General features: G+C 44.1%; 1 protein-coding gene and 1 non-coding gene across 3 annotated transcripts; one reads left to right on the forward strand and one right to left on the reverse strand.

Moving 5' to 3' along the window:
* Positions 1 to 1468: 1468 nt before the first annotated feature.
* On the reverse strand, positions 1469 to 20322 carry LOC129590628 (unconventional myosin-Ia-like). 2 transcript variants are annotated; one of them, XM_055485950.1, is made up of 26 exons: positions 19742 to 20322; positions 14386 to 14762; positions 11082 to 11197; positions 10909 to 11003; positions 10499 to 10603; positions 10384 to 10430; positions 10242 to 10305; positions 10157 to 10170; positions 10002 to 10086; positions 9814 to 9920; positions 9586 to 9733; positions 9177 to 9298; positions 8937 to 9089; positions 8702 to 8869; positions 7950 to 8250; positions 7836 to 7891; positions 7642 to 7775; positions 7198 to 7414; positions 6913 to 7116; positions 5426 to 5908; positions 3803 to 3934; positions 3469 to 3575; positions 3250 to 3385; positions 2718 to 2870; positions 2512 to 2639; positions 1469 to 1953 (listed from the first exon to the last, which is right to left on the reverse strand). In XM_055485950.1, exons 2-26 carry the CDS (start codon positions 14539 to 14541, stop codon positions 1788 to 1790), a joined length of 3597 nt encoding a protein of 1198 aa, XP_055341925.1. In that variant the 5' UTR covers positions 14542 to 14762; positions 19742 to 20322; the 3' UTR covers positions 1469 to 1787. The 2 variants fall into 2 exon arrangements, with proteins under 2 accessions (XP_055341925.1, XP_055341926.1); XM_055485951.1 differs by lacking the exons at positions 14386 to 14762; positions 19742 to 20322 and adding an exon at positions 11417 to 11459.
* Trnar-acg (transfer RNA arginine (anticodon ACG)) lies at positions 5162 to 5234 on the forward strand. Its single transcript has one exon. It is a non-coding gene; the product is annotated as a tRNA-Arg (tRNA).
* Positions 20323 to 23055: the final 2733 nt, after the last annotated feature.

The following is a 23055-nucleotide window of genomic DNA, read 5'->3' on the forward strand; positions in this document are numbered from 1 at the left end:
TGTAGCCAAATGATTTTTATACACTGGCGTTCTTCGTGGCTATGCGCATTTACCGTGCAATGTCGGAAAGAGATCGGTCCGTAATGAGACTTTTGGTACATCTGAATGTCCTTATTTTGGTAACTTTTTGGAATTTTCGAACAACCGTAACTCCCGAACCGGATGTTCATAACAGGCGACCCTTAAGCGGACGTCAACGGCGAACAACCCGAATTCTTTGGCCCGAAACCCAGTACCGGGTCGGAACCCGATTTCACCGATCGAAACCCCACATTAACGGTCAAATTCAAAATTTCACCGGTGAAAGCACCGACTGCCTTGGTCAAGACGAGGGTACGTCGAGGCAGGTCAACGTACCATTGCCCAGCAGCACAGGGAACATCGCCTTGTGCCAATCAAGACCGTCCGCTCGAAAACGACACTTCCGGCGCCACCGCCGATGTTCGGGCCGAAATATCGGGCAACGAGAAAACGCCGTCACCAACTGACGACATGAGGCGCCTACTCGACGTATCCTGGAAGCGGCGCATCCTGCCAGTCCGGAGGGATTCCTCCGGATACTAATGCCGATAAAGCCAGATGGAGCCATTAGGGGTTAAACGGCCTTCCCATCGGCACGGCGGATTAGCAGTTCTCGGGGACTTCTTCCCAAACTCTCTGGGATTTCTTCCCACACTCTTCCCGAAAACCAAACCCGTCCCGAAAGCATCACCGATGTCAACATTTTACGGCAGGGAGCGGAAACGGATCGTAGCGGAAAAGCAAATCGTCAGCTCAACGGAGAACAAGATGGGAACCCCGGACTACCTGCCCCTGCGGCACACTCGATGCCGCAGGTGGCTCAGCCTCCACGACCGAATCCCGACCTAAAATGTGGCCGGTGGGAGGGCTGTGAACAGGGCCGAGATCGTTTTCAGGAAAATGCCCCAAAGGCGGTTGTCCGCCGTCACCAGGCCGATCTGTCGAAATGCAACGGCGACCGCGCCCAACTGGACCGATTGATAAGCAAAATCCGGCGTCTAAACCGCCCAGGAGCGGATACCAGTGAAACGGATGCCGAATTCATGCCAAAATAAAGCGTGCTCTCTCCGTCCCGGTACGCGGTTGGTACCAACACTAGTCACCACTGAAACCGGAAGCTGGATGGCCCGGGAGCGTGCGGTTCGAAGAATCCGAGGAAGTACGTGACTGTTTTCTCCTCGCAGTTAGTGAATGCCAGAGAGGTAGTTTAAGTTACTACTTTTTAGGTTTTTATGTGCGCCCGCAGATCATCAGAAACGCGAAGGCAAGTCGAAGCTGTTTTTTTATGCGCGTGTAATCTGATGGGCCGACGATTACATCATAATCATAAAGTGACCACAGTAATAATTATTACGTATAGTGACCGCCCAGCTGTATAGTTTAGTAAACATTTGGGGTTGTCAACAACTACTGTAGTGGAATGCTTGTAAAGCTGTAATATTCGCGATAAATCTCTTTATTAGTCAAAAAACCGTACAAATAAAGAAAAACAACAATAATTATTTTAGCTCCAAATAACTTCAATAATCTCTCTGCTAACCGTCATAAATACGGCTGGAAAACGACAATACATTAAATGCGGCCGTTATCCGCGCCAGAAATGGCAACCTTAGGGAAGCCTGTGGATTTCTCGAAAGCCTAAACAAACCGGTACGAAAATATGAACGTGTGCGAATCAGCATTATTGTTTAGTGTTGCCCGGACTATCGACCGCCAACTGCCTGCATGTTTTCGGTCAAGACGCCGCCGATATGTATTGCCTTTCTTTAGCCGCTCTTGTCCAGACTGAGAGAGATCTCCATGCGGTTGTTCTTCCGGGCGACTTTCACCGAGCCCGGCGGGGTGACGTCCGGCGTCATGTCGGGTGTGCCCTGTGAGGCATTGGCGTCAAAATGCACTAACAGCATACTGCTGCCGAAGTACACAGGAAACCTAAATAAAAGCATTGTTTTTTATTCACCGATAGCCAGCTTTAATACGAAAAAAGATGCCTGCATTAATACACATTAATTAAAATAATCCGAATTTCAGCAATGTAGTACTTTATTTCCAATCGGTTTGGGAAAACTGCTTCAAAACCAATAAATAAACTAAAAAAATTCAGGACTACCTACTAGCACTTTTTGGGACTGATTCTCCCTACCGTTTAATAAATATTTAATTACAGCATTTATTTTCACAATATGCACTTGTAACATGCTAAAGATAATTTATTAGATAACACATTAAGTTTTGTCCTTATTTTCCGAAATAATATTAGTATAGAATATTAACATGCACATAATTATGTGCATGTTAATAATTCATCATTCCCATATTATTATTAATATTTATGGGAATAATGAATATTATGATTTGTTTTTTAAATTAACAATATTATTGTAACAATTGTGAATATAATTCTTTTGTACTATTATTACGATATTAAAATAACTTAATGTTATTTTATGAATTATTTGAGCATGATTTATTAGAATACGTGGTACGTACTCGGGCGCTATCATAATTTCCGGCGGTTTCTGCGTGATATTCTGCACAACCAGGCACAATTTGGTCACCATTTCAATCACATGGGCGCACTGGAACATGAAATCCCCTTTGCGCTTAAACAGTTCTCCCTGAAAATATTTGGCCTTATTATGCAAATTCTATCTGTATTTAATCTACTGGTTCTTTAAATCCAACGAAGCCGGTACCGGTTTCAAGTGGATGACCACTATATCATCCGCATAGGGACTGACGGATATCCGGGCAATATCGCCGGCCTGGATGCGATATTTGACGATCATAGTCCGCTGGTCGATGACCAGGAAGGCTTTGGTGGATATCACGGAGAGCACATAGCTCGGCTGCACAAATTAATAAAGGGTTGTATTTAGAATTCATTACTAAATAATAGTTCGGTTGTACGAGAACATAAACTGTACACATTTTATTCGCAATTTATTTGCCAGATAATTTCCGGATAACACGACTGCAAATTAAAATTATATGAACTTTATTTGGAATTTATTAACTGGGTAACTTCCGTTAGCTCGGTTACAAAATAAATTCTATATGTTTTAGTTTGTATTTATTTACTGAATCACTCTCCGAATGCCCCGACGGTTAAATAAATTCTACGCATTTTCTTTGGAATTTGATTATGCAATTTATGCGCCTTCGACTCAGAATTTATTAGCTGGATAATTTCCGGTAGTTCGTGTTTATGTTAGCCATTTGACTCACACGTCCGGTTGTCCGGTTGATCTTGGGCATAATATCCGCAAAGACCACGTATTGATCGTTGGTATCCGCCGCTAATTTCCGCCATTTGACATTCTGCCGCAAACGCACATAGTCACCGCGAAAGGGATGCGGAACCCTGTAAATTGCAGCAACTTATTAACGATATCAGACAATCCGCTACATCGGCTATCTTGGGAAAGGTTACCGGTTGACACTTACGTTTTCGGATAGGTGATCTTTTTGCCCAGGAAGATGGAACTGGCAGCCACTTTCTCCCGCATCCGACTGATGGATGTCTGATCGAAGCGCAGACGATACTTCCGACACTACGTTAATAATACGAAAAAAATACGCTACTATACAATTTATTAATAATCGAAATAAAAGACTGTTTCCACCGCGCGGCTTTTGCTCTACAGAGTACATGCTCGTATTATGCGGACGATTTATACTGGTTATTTTGTGCTTTGTAAATTATGTATCTGAATGTAAAGTTGAATTTAGATAGAAGTTGAAAACTTTTACTGAAAAAGATTAAGTAAATGATGATTACCCGCCATCGATGGAAAGTATCCCTGAGTATCAGATTGGTCATCATAAGAAAGGACGGACTGGGCGGCCAGCGCTGATCCACGGGCGACATGGATGGCAGATGTCGGAGCAGGAAGAGCAGGAATTTGTAGCGCTGCAAATGACATGCATTTATACGTAGCAACTTCGTGATTTTTTCAATATATTGCCACGGTTTTAAGATAGTTTATAAACATTTTACGATGATATTTCCCGGGTTTTAATTATTATGGCGCTCTGCAAGCTGACTTATAGCTGCATTTCCTAATTTTTATAAGCTACAAAGTATTCTGTATTTTATATAAGCTACAGAGTACAAAGCAATATTTGCAAAAGCCATTTTGCAAAGAGGAGAACAGCTCCAAAATGTAAACCTGCTCTGTTGTGATAATTGATAGTTGCTATCGGGTATGCATATGTACACGCTAATAACACGCATGTACGTTTAGACATTTACTAACTGTTTTTTTATGAGCACTTTGAAATAAACTTCCCAAAGTTCATAATATAGAGCTGTAAAGAACAATTACCACTCGTTTATACGCTGATGGATTAAAAAAAAAGTAATAACTAACTGGTCGTAAGTTAATTTACAGCAGTTGATTCCTGACACTGGTGTGCGTGTACATGTACATGGATAGTGTCCTTGTGAAGCATGCCTCTACACTACGTTCGGTTAGTACCACATGTGCTCATAATTATAGCAGTACTTACTTTGCAGCGCTGTAAGTACTACAAACCAGAAAAACGGATAAATGCTTCAAACGTTGCCCATATCCCAGCTCAGCATTAATTCTTTAAATTAAACTGCTGATCGTGTACGTATAATGGTAATCCACCAGTCACTAATCAACTAATCGTGCAAGGATAACGAAAGATTTCATCAGCCTTCACAATAAACATCATAGCAGATGTTATTATTGTTACTAAACTACGGTGCCCAAACCCCACTAAATTTTCATGAAAATATCCGACTTCTGTTGAAAACCTTGTTAACATTAATTTAGAAGATTTCCATTGTCTTAAGTTGATTGTATATCATTTAAGAGAAAAACGCTCCCTACCGTACAGATTCGAACTATCGAATCCAAGGCATATACAGTTGTAACGCAAAAATCATTACTTAGTGATGAAAAGTACAAACATTGTGCTTAAATTTTATGCCATCCAGGCTGACCCATTATTTAATTCAAGTTACATAATAATATTACTGTATGGAAATGCGATTTACGCGGTTAAATGGAGCTGTCCAGATTGTCGATTGATATGCTGATAAACTACACATTCAAGCCAGCGCATCGCACACCAAACGGTAAACACAACACGAATGTACAGCAAGATAGGCCGCGTGGCCCAATGGTTAAGGCGCCTGACTACGAATCAGGAGATTGTGGGTTCAACTCCCACCGTGGTCACTTTTTTCTTTCTAAACCTCGTTTTTTTAGTCAAACCATAACTAGATATATCGAATATCGATGACTCTTATTTCTATAATTTCTGAATAATAAACTTCAAAAATCTGGTAATTAAAAGCAAAACAAATGAAATTACATTAAATAATGTTTAAAAAACATCCAACCAGTGTTGCTGTATACAGCGTGCTTACATGATAATTTCGGCAGCACTCCGTGATGCGGCGGGCGGCCTCGTTGGGATCCAGCCGACGGTCAACGCAGTTGCCGATGGTGGCGGTCCGCCTCATGGGCGGGGGTGGTTTACTCCGTGGAATGCTATTAATGCTCATCGACGGGGTGATCTTGGGCTTGGGCGGCACGGGCGGTGGTGGCGTGGGATTGACGAAGGCCACCGGGGTGAAGGGGGCTGGGGCGGCGGTGGTGGCGGCCACGACGGCGGAGAGGATGGCGGCCGCGGTGGGGGGCGGAGGATGCGGCGAGGTGGCCACCGACACGGCACTCGGGCCAGCCGAGGTGGAGGTGCCGATGGTGGCGGTGTGGATGGCGGAGGTGGCGATGGTGGTGGGGGTGATGGTGAAGGGCATGGCCGAGGGGTACTGGCTGATGTTGTTGCAGATGGGCGTGTACGGGACCGACTGGGAGGAGTCCATGGAGGAAGACACCGACGAGTGTTGCTGAGCCAAAAAAAGAAGACACTCGTAGATATAACACTTTTAATTACGACTGATAGGTTGTCGAGAACAAGTGTCCACACTACTACAGTTATGCATATTTGTACCATATTTTGATAATTATATTTGAGGTGCAGTATTTCAGCTTTGGTATTACGTAAGCGCATATATTAATAATTTAGCTTCGATAAACTGTTGATTGTTGGCTTGTCGGCTGCCGTTATAACACGCGCTTATTATAATTATTAGTTTTACGTTGCGTCAACCGAAGCGCATTTTGGGATGTCGGTATTTAGCGCTAATCGAAAATGTCCTTTATCTGTTCTTCGCAGCCACTTCTTGCATTTTCCTAAAGCGACGGTACATATCAGCACGGTTTAGGTTAATCTGCGCATAAATGAACTGGATAAGCAAAAAAAATTTACCAACAAACCGCAGGGAGACGAAACACCATTATTAAACAATTTAAAAAAATGATTACCAGAAAACAACAAAACGATAAAAAATTATACGGACGGGTTTGCACGAGTATTTGTCCGCCGAAAAATAGCCTACGGACCGCTAAATGTGGTTAGTGGTTACGTTTTGCAACTATTGTAATGTCATTATGCCCAATTATATTGTATTTTCAGACTTAAATAAAGCCGTCAGTATTATAATCCTACAGATATAGAAATTACTGACTGCGGGACGAAAGAAAATAGTCATTACTCATTAAAATTAACAAAGCCCATAACATTACTTAACTGAACATATTGGCACCAATTGTGCAAAGTCATTGACAGCTCAGATTTTTTGCGCTGTTTTAATTTAGCGCTCGCAGTAGACTAGTGCACTATCGTAGTCTTTAGATTTTTTTTTGTAGGGTAAGCATGGTTCAGCCGGACATTATGGCAAACGAATTAAGATTACTTTTCTGTGTGCCCTCGGAAAATGCAATACAAACATCATAATGCAATGCAATACAAACACCAACTCATACGAATGCAAAATGTACAGATGCTCACGTCATTGCAGAGCGACCGGAGCAATAGTTTGGACAGTCTCTCCCCGCGGCGGCCGCTGTCCTTTGAGCTTTGACTGGAACTGGGTGCTGAGTTAATGGCCATGAGCTTGAGATGTTTCCGTGTGCGATACCCACGGAAAGACTTTTGTATCAATACTGCCACATCCTGTAAGGCCGCGCGCCTGAGATCATCCAACCGGTTTATCTGCCCACAAAAACATCCATCCGGTAAGCCGTCGAATTGTTTCCCAGTGAAACAGAATGTAACTATCCAAATTTCACTAACCGTTTCATAAAATTTGATGTACACTTTGGTCCTGCCGATAATGTATTCCATCTTGTTCATGGCCAGCGTTAAGAGAATCAGCCGCACACCATCCTTGGCATCACCGGGATACAGTGGCCATGTTAACGACGTCAGCATCTTGTAGTGGCGCATGAAATTCTCGAAGGTATCACGGTAGGCGTAGCCGGCACGCCGCACCTGCACTTGATCCACCAATCTACAGGCATACCCGCGCAATTGTATGTATGGTCGATAATTCCAATCGAAAAAGGTTCGGAATTTTTTTAATTTTATAAAATGACTTCTATTTTTAATTTTATACTTATATATTGCAGCTTGTATAACTGTACTCAGAAATCGGTTACAACTCTGCACTTCTCAGCTGAACGTGTTTTTTTAAAAATTTTGCTGTTCTAGACTGCAGGAAACAGGCAATAATGGTACCTCATGTAGCGAACTTGGTGTTTGACGCGTTCTTCATCGAAAAACCCCGGTCGTTTACTGTCGTTGGGTTTAATACATTTGATGAGCGTGAAACTCCTCCCGGACAGTCCACTGAGCAATGCCGACAAGGAAGCCTGCAACACAGTTTCTTCTAGGCAAAAGCTTTTCAACGCAAACCTTTAGGATAACTGTACGCGTAGGCTGGCCGCCATAGTCAGTGGCCGCTTGGCAATGGTCCGCGCTGGATTTCCTATAAGACAAACCAATTGTTTACAGCGTTGCTAGATTTATCTTTGATCCAGCATTACCGTCGGGAAAGAGCTCCTTAACCAACGGCATCCGGCACGAGTGCATAACCTCGGCGACACTGCGCGGCAGGATATCCAGGTTCTTCTCCGCAAAACCCCGCGAATGGTAGGTGACGGTGCCGGCAAAATGGCGAATCTTGAATTGGTCCATGGGAACGTTGTTGCCGGCGCGCTCCTGGGGCGGCTGAAAGACCGACTCGGCGCCCTGATGACGGGTGAACTTGTGCAGGAGGTGCTCATCACTGACGGAGTCCTCGCGCAGACACACTTCGTCCAGGATGGCTAACAGGCTGTGATGGCCCTAATTATCACCGATGCTATTAGATAATCGTCACCCCAGTGAAAGATCAAAGCATTCATGTAAAGTCACTCCACAGCCTACAGCTTTAATAAAATCAGCAAATACTGTGCAAGAGCACATTAAACTCGCATACAATGCCAGCGCTGGTTTCAGAAACAGAAGCTTTTATTTGCGCAAAATGTGTTAGAAGATTGTTTTTAGTTTTACGTTGCAGTTGCTTGAATGATCAAGCTAACCAGTTAAAAAGGCGGTTTAACGGTTATTAGGAAGATTTAAAACGCCTCTCAATAAGCCGGCTTTATTTACGGTGAGCTTTGGATACATGTTTGAGCTTTATTTGAGAAACTACGTGTATCAGACAAAATTAACAATAATTCAACCGCTGCGATTTTCGAACAACCTTTATTTCTATGATATCACAAACTTTTTCTTTACTACCTTTTCCACGTACCTTTTCTATGATATCACAAACTTCGCTATTCGTTGTATAGGGCACATTATTCCAGGGCAACCCCTCCCGAATGTATTCCTCTTGTTCGTATTTCAGTACCAGATCCATAACGAAACAGTGCAGCTTCTCGGATGCGTAGTTGATGAGGAACTGCTCGAATCCATTGTGCTGCAAACACACCGGCAACCCACCAATCAGCAACCATATACGAATACAACAGCGCGTGCCAACGTACTTCCAGATTCTCGAATCCGTACATATCCAGTACGCCGTAGAGCGAGCGACTGCTTGAGCTAAGGTATGAAAGGCCACTGTTGATTTTGGAGATGATCCACGTTACCAGGCGGTTGTAGAGGGCTTTACACAACTGATCCCGCAGTGCGCTGGCCTGCACGGAGCAGCGGTTTTTTAGAATACCAAATATTGTATGTACCGTACACCGCAAAAAACAGAAATGTTGATGGTGAATCCGTACCTCTTGTGCGCTGAGTGTCATCTCCATCTGTTCGTCGCGCAACTGAATGGATCCCTTGTTCAGCACACGTACAAGTGATTTGACATCAGGACACTCCAGTAATTCGGCGACATCTCCCGCTTCTATAAAGGTCAAGCCCGGTAATCAAACATGTGAGAAACAGCGTTCTATTGAAGATTACAAGCGTTTTACATAAGTAATTTAGTCCCACCGACAAAGCGATATACGTCACTTGTTAGTGTCAAGCACAAGGCAACACTGTGACTCGCACGCGATTATACGTATAATAGAAAAAATGTGAAAACAGTAAACTTTTTTCAGACTTGTGACTTTCGGATTTAAGTAGCAGTACAATGGAGACCTTGTAAACGCTGTATTGCATTTGCGACTGCTCAAAGCACTATTTTACCGTGTTCATTGAGCATTGTGGCAGATTCCGTCCCATCGACATTGGTCTTGGGCAGGAACTGGATGTTGCCTAGTTTTAATACCGCGGCAACAATCTGAAAGACACACTGGCATTCGGCAGCTGAGAATCCGAGGATCTCCAAGGCTTCCTGTTCAAGCACAACGCATGCTGTTACCGTACCGAACGCTTCTGATTGGCTGGATCATGTATAGTGTAGCGAGCTGTTACCTTTGTAATCACAAATTCTCTCTTCTCATCAAGGCCCTCAAGTTTATATACCCCGCTGAAGCGGAGAATACTGTATTTCTCAACGTTTCGTTGTAGTTTTAAAGCTTCTGTAGAGCGAAAAAGAAACAAATAACGGTTAACAGTGCAACGAGGAATACAGTGGAAAGAGCGAATAAGCGGAGACTGACTGAGTAAATGTACATCTGCACCGGCAAGGATTTGGTAGAAGACATGGAAATTCCGCTCACGCGGATTCTGGAAGATTACGCGCGACTGCAAGCGACACCATACAAATCTCTCAGTAAATCTCCGATATACAGCTCCACGAATCTACGACGCTTACCTTATCCAATTGATCTGCAATGCAGATAAACAGCAAATTTAACGCTTATAATGTTCACATAAAATCGCATTTTTTTGGTACGTACAAGCAGTTAAATTGGCTCCTAACGTATCACCATGAGAATCAAAGGCAATATCGATGTATTTTCCCTAAACAGGAGAACATCGCGCAGTGTTTATAATTGTCATGAAAGCACACTTTCGCATTGACGTCAGATTGCAACTTACAAATCTCGAAGCGTTGTCGTTCTTCTCCGTCTTGGCATTCCCGAACGCTGTAAACAACAGATTGGCCTTTGTCGAGCCCCGGTTAAGTGGCGCTAGTTGACCGCACTGTAATTACCTTCGAGTACTTGGTTGAACTGCAGCAAGCGATTAGTGACCTTCTCCGCCTCCTTCGTATTGGATGCCAGCGACGCCACCGTATGGATGATGAGCTTCGTGTTTTCTGTAGATAACGTACCGTTTTAGCTAAGAAACACAAGCATTATAACTGAATGAATAAAAATCTGTTTTATTAAAACACCGATTTTCGTCATTTCAAACAAGCGATTACGGAATCATGTTGATATGACGTTTGAATTGTACGTAAATTAAAAGATTGTTTTTGATACACGGAGAGCACGAAAGTAAAGGTAGTAAGCCGGTCCGCGAAAAATTTTGCAAAAAAGTATTTAAAATTATAGAAATTATTCAAAACTGAAACTGCCAAATTCAACAAGTAGTAAAAGTTTTTTCTACAAGATCCTTTACCTGTCTTTCCCGAGCCGCTTTCTCCGGTAAGGAGTACCGCTTGATTAAGGCCATGCAGAGTGAGCTCGCGGTATGCCGCACCGGCCACCCCAAAACTACAAACCAAATCCAGTAAACTTTGTTTAACATCGAAGTCCAGTTAAATTGGATAATCGATGATAATAATGGCATACATGTGCGGTGGCAGATCGGTGATGCGCTGATGCCGGTACAGCCTGAGCGTCTGTTCATCATAGAGGTTCAAGGGCCGGTACGGATTAAGCGACAGAATCAGGTTGCCCATCGACGTCTGCAAACCAAACCCGGAGTGTAAATACAAACGATCCATTTCCCAAATAAATCCCGCCATGACTGCGTCATGGCTGACAATAGCTCAATAACGTTTATCATCTTGCGTTGAGCATTTTCATTTGCAATTTTTTATAAGTACCGTCATTTTTTGTTTTTAAAAGTACGTAATTTTGCAAGCGATTATAAATGTCTATTTGGCTGTTGATAGGACAATTACTCATCGTTGCCGGCTTGTAAAGGCCGCACCGTCATTACCAACACGGAGAAACTAAATCGCAGCCGGATAGTTAATTACAGCTGACACATTATTGGGCCAACATTCCGCCGCCGCCGGAAAAGCTGGGGCAATCATATCCGGCGTCGACCGTGAATATTCTTCACGGATTTCTGGCGGCGCTGATCGCGACCATTTATCATCCCACGCCCGCTCACCACGGGCGTAATTAATTTTCATAAAAAATCTTGAGCTTTATATCGAAGAATTTCCCACAAAAAAAATTCGTTCAGTTTCTACATAATAAATTAAAAATTCAGAGGGTTTTGAAGACGGACAATTTTCCGGGCATAAACGGCCAAAAGCGATCAGTCTTCGATCCGCGCTTTATGCCGGGTGTGGACATGGATAGTGTGCGTTTGTGTGTACAGTTTCTGAAGAGCTCTGGTAACCCCCCCAACATTATTTATCCATGCAGACGCGACAGAAAAAGCCGGAGCGAGAGAGGAAGCGAGAGAGAGAGAGACGCCCGAGAACCGGCAGCAGGAACGAGACAGCAAAAGGGGGAGATCAATAAGGAATCGTTCAAATGCCAAAGAATAATATTTTCTCTACAAATACAAAATTTGATTAACTCTCCCCCTTCGCCACTTGTCCGCTGCATACTCCCTGCAATCCCGGCTTTTTCGTGGATGTGCACAGAGTGACGTGCAAAACGCTGCCGTGGAGAATTATCCTGTGTTGGTGGCGTGCGGGCAAAACACGCAAGGTCATTTCGTGGGATATTTTCTGCCACTTGCCAACCACCGACATTTCATGTGCGTGTTATTAACGGGGAACGTGGAAGGGAAAACTTGTTACATAAAGCCACACACATGTGCAGTGTATTTATTTCTGACAACACGGAATATTTACATAGCTAAAAGCACCCGGCGAAATTGTGTTAGCGCTTGTCGTGTTCTGACGAAAAACACGCTGCCTACGCTGACGACAAATTACAGCAGTAATAAAAAAATTTAGGAATGACGATCGAACTATCAGGCTAACTGTGCCCAAGAAAAAATGTCTTTCGGAGAAAAAAGTTCTCTGAGAAGCCAGCAAAAATTGCTGCGCTGTGGACAGAAAATGACGTTGGCAACTGTACGCTTTATCGCAGCACGAAAACCCTGGAAATTTCTCTCGCTAAACATTTGCCCGTTAATGGGCATCTCTAAGGTTTTGCCGCGGCCGTTTGCCCAATAACCGGGCTGTATAAGTGTATATTAATTCGTTCAATCAGGCGCAGATTTCTCCTCGGCCAATTTTCTGCCCGAACAAACCCGAACGGCGGCCGGCACTCTACCGGAAATAATCCCGTCCCTGTCAATGTTTCTCCTTGCTCTCTCGTTCCATTGCCTCACGTGACACACACTCTCACTCCCGCTGCCAAATATTGCGGGGCATGGTGTGCAAACACACAGAGATCTTTGATGCCTGGTACTTTCTCTCTCTCTCGTGCGCCAACCAACGACCTGTCAATCACAACCCGCTTGCCGGTTGGCCAAAAAAGGTCATTAAGAAAACGACAGCACACACACGTTTGGCTGGTCGCCAGAGTACCGCGAAATATCTCAGCGGTTCATTCACAAGATGTGGCTGGCTCACGTGAGGAACCCTGGGTGGTTTTTAGGGAGCGGCGCACTCTCTCACATGTACATTCATACATTTCGCCGATTCCACGACAGCTGGCACATATATAGCCTTGCGCTGACATTGGCTAAAAATGGCAGTGCATGTGTGTGAGAGACTCTGAGTGAAAGACACGAGAGAGGAAGAGAGCGGGAGAGAGAGACAGCGCAGACACGCTAATTCTTCAATTTCTAGTGCACACACGTGGCGTCCATTAGGAGCGGCCCAGCATGCTATACTTCCGTCCGCGTGTTCCGGAATAGATTTGTCATATACTGTACGAAGGAACCTACGCCCGCGGTTGGGAGAAACCAGCGCGCGCTGAATGGTCGCCGAGGGGGACGGAAAGGCGGCAATGGTGTCATTAACGGCGTGCTGACCATTAACGCTCTTAGTTACGCGGTGATGGCCGCATACACACACACTGTCACCGCGAACGACCAAGCGAGAGACTGATGCGCGGTTTGGTAATGGTTCGCGCCACGGCTTTCCGGGCCGTTTATGGCGCTGCTTTTGTCGGGCCGGGTATTATTCCCCGGGTTTCTCATGCGTGCACGATTAGCGAAGTGTGGAAAGTGACTTTTTTTGGGATGTGAATGAAAAGCGGTTAATCCTTTTCTTTTCTATGGAAAAGCCCAGTAATCTGGTCATTGCGCATACCGGCATACGCACAGAAAGTATCGAATACAAAGGCAAGGCAACAAATCTCTTTTTATAACAAGCAACAAGGCTCCGACTATTTTTTTACGTATTTCAGGGTTGTTAAAATCTTTAAGATTTATTTTAAATCCTACAAAAAACCGCTACAAACAAAATTTTGATCCGGTATACTAACGACCATCGGTGAACTCTAACTCGGCAACAAAAATGTTGCCCACAAAAATGGTTTTCACGCCAATGGTTGTCTACAAATGGTTGTCTACAAATGGTTGTCTACAAATCATTTGGCTACTGAATCAAAAATCGAGGCAAAAAAGTATTTAGATGCGCGCGAAAACGAAGCTTCCCTGCATGTACGCGAATTTGCTACTATGTACCGGCTCACTTCTTTTCAAAAAATGCGTAACGCTCAACAAAGTTGGGATGCTCAAACAGTATCGACTAAAAAGCCCTCACATAGTATCGACTAAAAAGCAGCCCGAAAAGATTCCTCTACACTGTGCCCAAAAGCGAAAATATGATTACCGGGATTATTTTTGGGAGCAGCCATTATACGAGCACGTGCTCGGCCGCGGTTGGGCGAGCACGGGCTGCTGCGCCTGACTGCATTACGCGTAAGGCGTGGCATGAATGGTCTAACTTACATAAATCTTATCAGCATGGAAGCGGCGACGGAGATTGTCGATGAAGGACTGCTCGGTTAGCGGCTCCAGGAAGAGCAGATCACTGATGCCGATATCTTCGGTGGCGTTGACGGCGGCGGCGGCGGACTGGGGGCGCGCCTGCAGGCCATCGGACATGGTTCTTGTGCAGCCGATTCCGCGGGCGGGGGCGGTGCAGCACCACGCGCTCTCAGACGACAGGCAGGAGCACGACGCCGGCAATCATCCGGCCAGGTGCCGGCATTGACAGCCACGCCGGGCGCAGTGCGATGCCCGCCAGGATGGGCTGGGCTGAGGAACGGTACGACGCTGTGGGTTGCAGGATAAACAGGGAGATCCCGGACTGCGTAGTACCCAATCTGCAAGACACACTGGTGTAATTGGTGGATTTACAGTGTGAAGCAGTAGATATTTAGTTTGGTGCATGAGTATTTTATTGCATCGTGAAAATGTCAACTGCCAATTACGTCTGTATCGCCTACGTGTCGACCGCTTAGAACTGGCGCCGCTTTTCTAGACAGGAGGATCATTGTTCCTGTCTACATCACTGCAAACTTGTCAAAAGATTTTAGATTCTGCTTTAAGTCGAGTATCATATGAAAGTTTTATTTTTGATTATGCGAACGAGGAACGCGACGATCTCGAAGTTCTGATTGCAGAAAACACATGCCAAAACCGGCCCGCCAAATTTCTTTGTAATACGTAGAAACAATTTAAAAGACATCTCTGTTTCGAAACAATTTTTTGATCAGGAAAATTGGGGCATTTCGTGTATCGGGATTTTAGTATTTTCGAAATTAGTGGTGAATAGTGAAAACAACGTTTATACTGGTAGTCGACAAGAGCGGATGAAAATATTTAATCAGCGCTGCCAGTCGATGCGAAAGTAAAGCACGCGGCATCGTTCTCAACGCCGGCGAAAAAAATTCTGTTTGGTCTCTGCATGCTATGTCCCCGTACAAGCAAAAAAACCACCGTTCCCTCCGCTGCCTCTCCACCATCGGGTGTGTTCTTCCTGTTTCGTATACCCGGCATCGACACAACGACAACAGCGGATACTAATCTATCGTGTGTGTATACACACTGGTACAGCTGGTGAATGGGGCGCAATTCAGCGCCAGTTGCGGCATTAAATCAATCTGGACTGATTCCCGTCTACCCACACATACACACGATACAGTCTACACACACACAGAGTGTGCATGCAAATTTGCTGTTTTGACAATGAATTTCCTATCAAGTGCACTCTAGCTGGCCCATCATCATCATCATTCCAGCCCGCAACGCGCAGGCTCGTCATCATCATCACGGGCCCATATCAAAAGCCCGTCATGTGCAGCACACACACATCCATACAGCGACTGTAGCCACCGCGTGAGGGGAGGGGGGCCCCGTTAAAGTGCGATCAGATACTGTAATTAACGGCCATTCAAGCGTATATAGACTGCGGTCGCAGCGATATACTGGCCCGGCCGGCAATAAAACCGTCAATCATGATTCATGTGTATATATTTATAGGGATAAACATATAGGCATGTACGATCTTCTTCCCTTGTACCGCACCGTGGCACTCCACCACTTCCGGCGCGGGCAATTTGCACAAGGGGAATATTTCGGGGAATTATGTCCGAATATAGCCACGGCCTGATTGCGTTGTGGTGTACGTGTACCGAGTGTTTTTTCCTCTGGTGTGTTGGCTGGAAAAGAACATGTGGTGGAGTTGTTCTCGGCGGTCTTGTAAACTAATTTCATTGCGCTGTGCGGCTGCGCTCCGGCATCTATAGTATAGATATACCGAGGCGCGCGCTGCGGCCCAGGAAAGAGGACGAACAACCGGAAATGAATGTCGAGTTGCTGGTGCATAATCTCCTGTCACAATCTCCTGGGAATGCCCCGGGAAGCGCGCGCGTTGCACTGTGCTGTTATGGACAGCGTAAAATGCAGCGCTGCTTTTTATGCAAAAATTGCAATATGTTTTTTCCGGCCGTATAGCATCCTGTATTTGTGGAGAAAACCTCGCTAAACCCTGCTGAAAAAACACGTATACTTTTATAAAAAACGGCGTAATAAAAGCTGTGCGAAGATCGCATAATATTATATCAGCAGCATGAAGCTGTTTACAGCGAACAAAAAAACAGCTCCATTGGTTTCTGGTCGTCGTTTCTTCGCACGGCCATTTCCAGCGTCATAAACGCGGGTTTCATGAGCCCCAGCACATAATCCAGCCGACTTCCGGCTGGCTCAACCGGCGCATTTTCTGCCGTAGCCCGTAAACCGTGCAGTCCGCGTATGCTTGGTTACACACCACTTTTTCTCCCTCATTCCATTTCTCTCTCTCGGACTGAGCAGTGAGCGTTGGCGTTTTCCCCCAGCAAAATTCAATTGTGGAGAACTTTTAACGCCCGCTCCATAATGTGCAGCGCGCCCGCGTTTAAGGCGCGTCCATGGTGCAGGGTACGCGAGCGAGCAGCGCGGCAATTAAGCGGACGCGGGAATATATATCGCGGGATATGCCCGGGGGCGCCGTGTGTCCATATTATATACCCACAGAAAATCCTGCCAAGGATTCCTGACTGAACGCACTGGGAATGCGTATAGTGATCCGTATACTATGCACTGTTCAGGACAATATTCCGTTTCCGCCTCATATTGATGCTTAAAGCGCAACAAAGTAATTCTGCGTTCATAAGGAAGCGTACAATATAGGACTAGATAAGCAGGCAACTCGTTTTAGCGCTCATAAAAAAAGCGTACAAAACAGTATCTGTAAATACTCGTTTTAAGGCCTCTGCGCCAACAAGCGCCTCTCTGTTCGAACCCTTTGGCGACTGTGCATCCACTGCACAATGTTTTTTGATTTTTGTTATTGTATTTTTTTAACCACTGGCCGACTGGTTTTTTTAGTTCTACAAAGACCGTTTTTTTTTAGGAAAACACTAAAAAAACCGCTTTCATCGAGCGACCAAAGTGGACGCCGGCTTGACCATTCAGTTTTTGGTCAGTTGTACGACTGACATGATAGAACAATGTCTTGGAATGCCAGATACCTTACAAGCAGTGCTTTTCCTATTCCGCGCACAGGCTTGGGCCACAATCCTGCCCAACCGTGTCCAATATTATCGACAAGTCAATCCGCTGAAAATCACTTGCCAGAAAAATCGCTGCGGCTGCAGGGCGGCACGCTGCTGCTGCTGCTGTTGGCTGCAGTCAGTCGTCGATGGAGGGGAAAAAATCCGCATGTACAGCGCTGCGGGCCCGCCGCCGATCTCATCTGGCATCGTTAATGTAATTATCCCAAAAACTTGTAGCACACTGCGTCTATAATACTATATCAACTTCGGCACTGCGGGTGCGGCTGTAATGTAGCGTATCTTTGACAAAACCATCACTAAATTTTTCAAAAGAACGTTAACCTCTTTTTTACACAGGTACAACGTACACACAGCTTTTTTTACAAAGAGAACTCCTGTTAATTCCACGAAACCTTATAGCGAAAATACAGGTTTTAAATATATCACACTTTTGTGCATTCGCTGCAACGAATTTGCTAAAATTTTTTTGGTATAAACACGTGATATACGTAGCTGTTACTGCCCACTGTATACCAGATCGACTTCATTAAGACAAAACTGCGGGAACATCCAGTTTTGACCGGGGTTCGATGGGAGCATTTATTCCGGCAAATGTGGAATCTGTTTAGTATAAGTGCTGGCGATAAGACGACGCGATTGCACGAGAGAGAAAAACGAGAGAGAGAAACAGAGAAGACCGCGCAGGCCCACACACACATCTATCCCTCCTGACACAGCGACAAGCATCGCGATCCGGTGCGCGCAGAAACGAGCCGGGCCGTGGCATGGTGTGGCCGTATACCCGCAAGATGATAAGCAGTGTGTTGACTGACACCCGTGGAATTAATTTTTCCCGGCCGTGTTGTCCGAAACTATCCGCCCCCACGTCCCCGCCACCAGGGGCAGGCACAGAGAGATCTGATTAGGATTAAACGGGGAGCTTTACTGAGATTCCCGGGCGCTGCGTTGCCCGACTGCGCCGTGATCAGCATACATACCCACAACACAATGTTGGACTAAAAAATGTTAGATGTTCACGCATATCGCGCAAAAAAGCGCTTCGCCCACTGTCTGCTATTTTATTATATTTTTTAACTGGCAAATTTTCACGGTTTTGGTCCTACATAGTAGATATTGTTATGGCGCTTACGTAACGGCGGCGCTCGCATAGAAACGATACAAGAAAATGACAAAGTTCCTTGACATTTGAAAAGCCGGACATTATGATGTATCGGTGTGAGAGAGTGGCGCAAAGCGTCTGGGTTAAACGTGTGGCGGCGGCGGTTTGTCTGTATACATGTATACACATAATACACCTCAGCTACGGAGTGTCCTTCGAACGAAGGTCAAACGCCGGGCAATGGCAACAGTGGCAGTCGTGCGCGCGCCGCGCAGTCTGATGGTAACCTTCAGATACTGCGGGGACCACAGTGTGTCTCCAGTCTCCGCAACACAGCTGGGGTCTGCGTCTACACGCCATCATCATAACCGACACGCCGGGGAAAATGTATACAGATATGCGGCTAATCTACGAGATGGATCTATAAGACAATTCCAGCAATTCGTCCCCGGGAAGAGGGACACCCGCAAATCGATACCCGATAATTTATTAAAATATCCGCTGCTGTGTAATGTTTTATCGGTGATGTGTATTCTTGACACCTTACGATTTTGCCATTGGAAAGGAATACAGACGCAGTGCAAAGTAATTGGCGATATCGGCGCTGTAGTTTTTTTTTCGGTAGTCGGGTGGAAATAAATCAAATGCCCTGTCAGTGCTAAGCTGGTTAATCAAAAGAAATGTGTTGCACTTTTTCCCATAGAGAGCCGGCGCGTTGCGCGCGCGCGGCTCGGGCCCGCGTTAAACAGCACAGCCAGCACGCCGGCGCAGCACGCGTTACGTAAGACATCAAGTATCCATATCGATTACAAAGTGATTGTGAAATGAAGTTTGACAGGAGAACAAGCAGTCAAATTCCCGGATAGCGGCTGGCGTGATCAACGTTTCCCGGGCCGCGTAATACACACAACACACACAGCATTCTGAATGTATATAACGCACACTTTTCTACCTGCCAATAATACACTCAATCTACGCCAATGTATGCACAGGATATTAGGTGATCGTTAAGCAGCAGGATATCATGTTGACACATCCCTGCTATTTTTACCGCAACACTCCGGCGTTTGACGCCGTACAATGGACACTCTATTAATCCCCGATGTCAAAGGCACCTTTTGCACTATACGCGCACACTGTGCTTTACCTGGTCACGTGGCCCAGCGCAGTGTCCTAATGGCGGTGCACGGACTAATGGAGTAATGAGCGATCAGCGCGCCTAATGAATTATTCATATCCCTCCGTTTTAGGCACACAGCCACGCATTCAGGCGGTGCGCGCCGCAAATAGCAAATCCACCAATTTTCAACACAAGCCCGGTTATGGTATAATTATTTATCCGCGTATTACAATACCCGCTTCCATGGCGGATGTGGGAGATTAGCAGGACACAGTGGTGATCAGCGTTGATCGGTAATCATGATGATCAGTGAACGCGCCGCGGAAAGTGGCGATAAAACACCGACACATACACGGTTCCTCCAGCGCACGACGACGACACGCAAAGGATATATGGGTTATTGCGGGGAGAGATATTGCACACAGCCGCGCGCGCGAGATGAGGATAGGTTGTGTAATTTTCTCCGAAGGAAAATTATGTATTAGGTCGGAGAGTTTGCCGATATATGCGCTCGTGTTTGTGTGTGTAGCAGTGTGGGCAAGCGAGACACGAGAGTAAAGAAAGAGAGGAGAGAGAGGAAGAGAGCAGAGAGAGAGGAGAGCATGGAAGTGATCTAGTGATCAAGTGCCATGCCGTTTTCTTGTAGCGTTGGATGCTGGCGGAGTGTGTGTGCCACTGTACGTACGCCGGCTGGAAATGACGCCGGGAAAAACACTGTTGCGGCTCATACACTGCTGTGCATACTTCATCCCGTGTTTTGCAACTTGGTGTAGTGCGGCGCGCAGTATCCGCCATTCACAGTCCGCTGCATGATTCAGCTGGATGGTAGTGTGTGTTGCGCATGCTCCCACTGCAACTGACTGACTGCTCAGACGCAGCGTGCCCGCATGATACCGTGGTGCACGGTGGGTGGGAAAGGATCACCACTCGTGAACGCAAAAAAAATTGCCTGATGTTGGTATTATTAATTGTTATAAACGGTTCCGACTTACACTAAAACACGCTTTGGAAAAAAAACTTAGGAATGATAAAATAAAGTTTTCTATTGAGATTTTTCCGCAGTGAAATAAATTTAGCGGGCACGTTTGCTAGGCCATGTGGCTACATACGAGTTGACGAGCGATGACTTGTTGTCGCTTTTCATTCTTCAACAAAAAAAGACGGAAAGATATGACCCTGATGTTTCGCGGTAACAGTTTAACACTGGTCACAATATGGACGATATTTGACTACACGTTATTAGGCGCGGAAGACGAGGTTTCCATGCACCACTGTTAGTTTACTGCGTTTAGTATGCTAAAGGCTTTGGTACCGTAACTGTAAGAAGTTTAAAGATTCAATTCTACGCTCCTTTTCCCTGACGGTTGACTCTGTCTTAACCAGTTTGGCCCGGGATCATTTGTCTGTCTGGTGAGCGGGGTATGTAGCAGGATTATAGATGCGGAAGAGGAAGTGAGTGGCGGTTACGCCAGTATCAGTGCTCGCTCGTACGGGGAGATGTACCAACCAATGTCTATGCTCGCCAGTACATGTATCCCGATTTGAACGCACAACTCGTACGGATTGGTCTGCACTCAGCAGTACTGTGCAAGCAGCAACATCTCGTACAGGGGTGGTCAATTGCTGTAACAACGCGCTTGGAAGCTGCAGTACTGATAATGTACGCGGTACAACACAGTGTCATGGGGATAATGAATTATTATTATTATTATGACATGTATTCGGCGATTACTTCGCTGGTGTATAATTGTTATGTACGAGTATTAATGAAGTACGTAGCGAACCAACAAAGTTATAGTATCATTTAAGCAATAATCTGTACTCATCTGTAAGTTATTAAACTGCCGCGCAAATCTGATGGGTGTCTTGCTACGCACAGAATATGGTCAAGAACAGACATGTACGTATGTGCTCCTGTGGTAAATCACACTATCACAGTATATGTCTGTAATGCATGCTATCCGATCGTACTTTATTAAATAAATATATTAAATAAATATATTAAATAAATATATTAAATAAATATATTAAATAAATATATTAAATAAATATATTAAATAAATATATTAAATAAATATATTAAATAAATATATTAAACAAATATATTAAATAAAATAAAACAATAATAAAATATATTAAATAAATATATTAAATAAATATATTAAAATAAACATAATAAACAAACATATTAAATAAATATATTAAATAAACATATATTAAATAAACATAATAAATAAATATATTAAATAAATATATTAAATAAATATAATAAAATAAATATATTAAATAAAATATAAATAAACATAATAAATATAAATAAACATTAAATAAATATATTAAATAAATATATTAAATAAACATAATAAATAAACATAATAAATAAACATATTAAATAAATATATTAAATAAATATATTAAATAAATATATTATTAAATAAATATATTAATAATAAATCTATATTAATAAATATATTAATATAATAAATATACTAATAAGTATATTAATAAATATCTAAAATTAAAAATTAAATATTTAAAATTTAAAATTAAATTAATTAAATATATTAAAAGATAAATATATAAATATAAATATAGTCTGTATAATATCCAAAGGCATACACAAACTGACCACTGAAAGATCACTGATTAAAAGAAGGTAAAAGATGATTCCAAAAGACTAGAATAGCCATCAGATGAGCGATGGGCTGATGTTGTACATGTACGAGTATTTCCAACCTTCACGAACCAAGACAGCTGAAAACAACTGACAATGAAGATGATTTTGCGACATTCTTGAACCCAGCAAACAGGAAGACCGACAAAAAAACGAGTACGAGTATTTAGTTAAGTATACTTCTGTAGCTGTTCAATTCGAATTGTAATATTCAGCTGTGTTTCGGAATCTCGGGGCATCGAATAAAATCCGGTTAGGGATGGCTTGGTCAGCTTTCGAAAATTCTGCCCCGAACTGGTCAGAAACTGGCAGTTACAAGGTTACCAGCTTAGACACGTTTTTTTCTGCTGTAATTTCTAGAGCAGGCGGATCACTGCCCATTATCTGGAGATATCAGCTGACCTATTGTTGTGATGTATGTACTTGTAGCGGCGGCGTATACCTTATTAATACGACTGCCCGCTACGGAGCCAACCAGGCAAGTAAACTCTGAGCATGCACAACAACAACACTGGACATTTACTATCCCGTTGCTACGGCGCACTATCCTCAGGACATCTTTTCAAATTCACGAGATACTCGTACAACCTTTGTACGAGTACTTACATGCACTACAAATTTCGAGAGCCGGCGGATCATTGTCCATTTACCCCATGTCCATGTATCT

Source organism: Paramacrobiotus metropolitanus, unplaced genomic scaffold, assembly GCF_019649055.1.
Source record: "Paramacrobiotus metropolitanus isolate TYO unplaced genomic scaffold, Prichtersi_v1.0 Parri_scaffold0000041, whole genome shotgun sequence".
In the NCBI taxonomy this organism is placed as follows: Eukaryota; Metazoa; Tardigrada; class Eutardigrada; order Parachela; family Macrobiotidae; genus Paramacrobiotus; species Paramacrobiotus metropolitanus.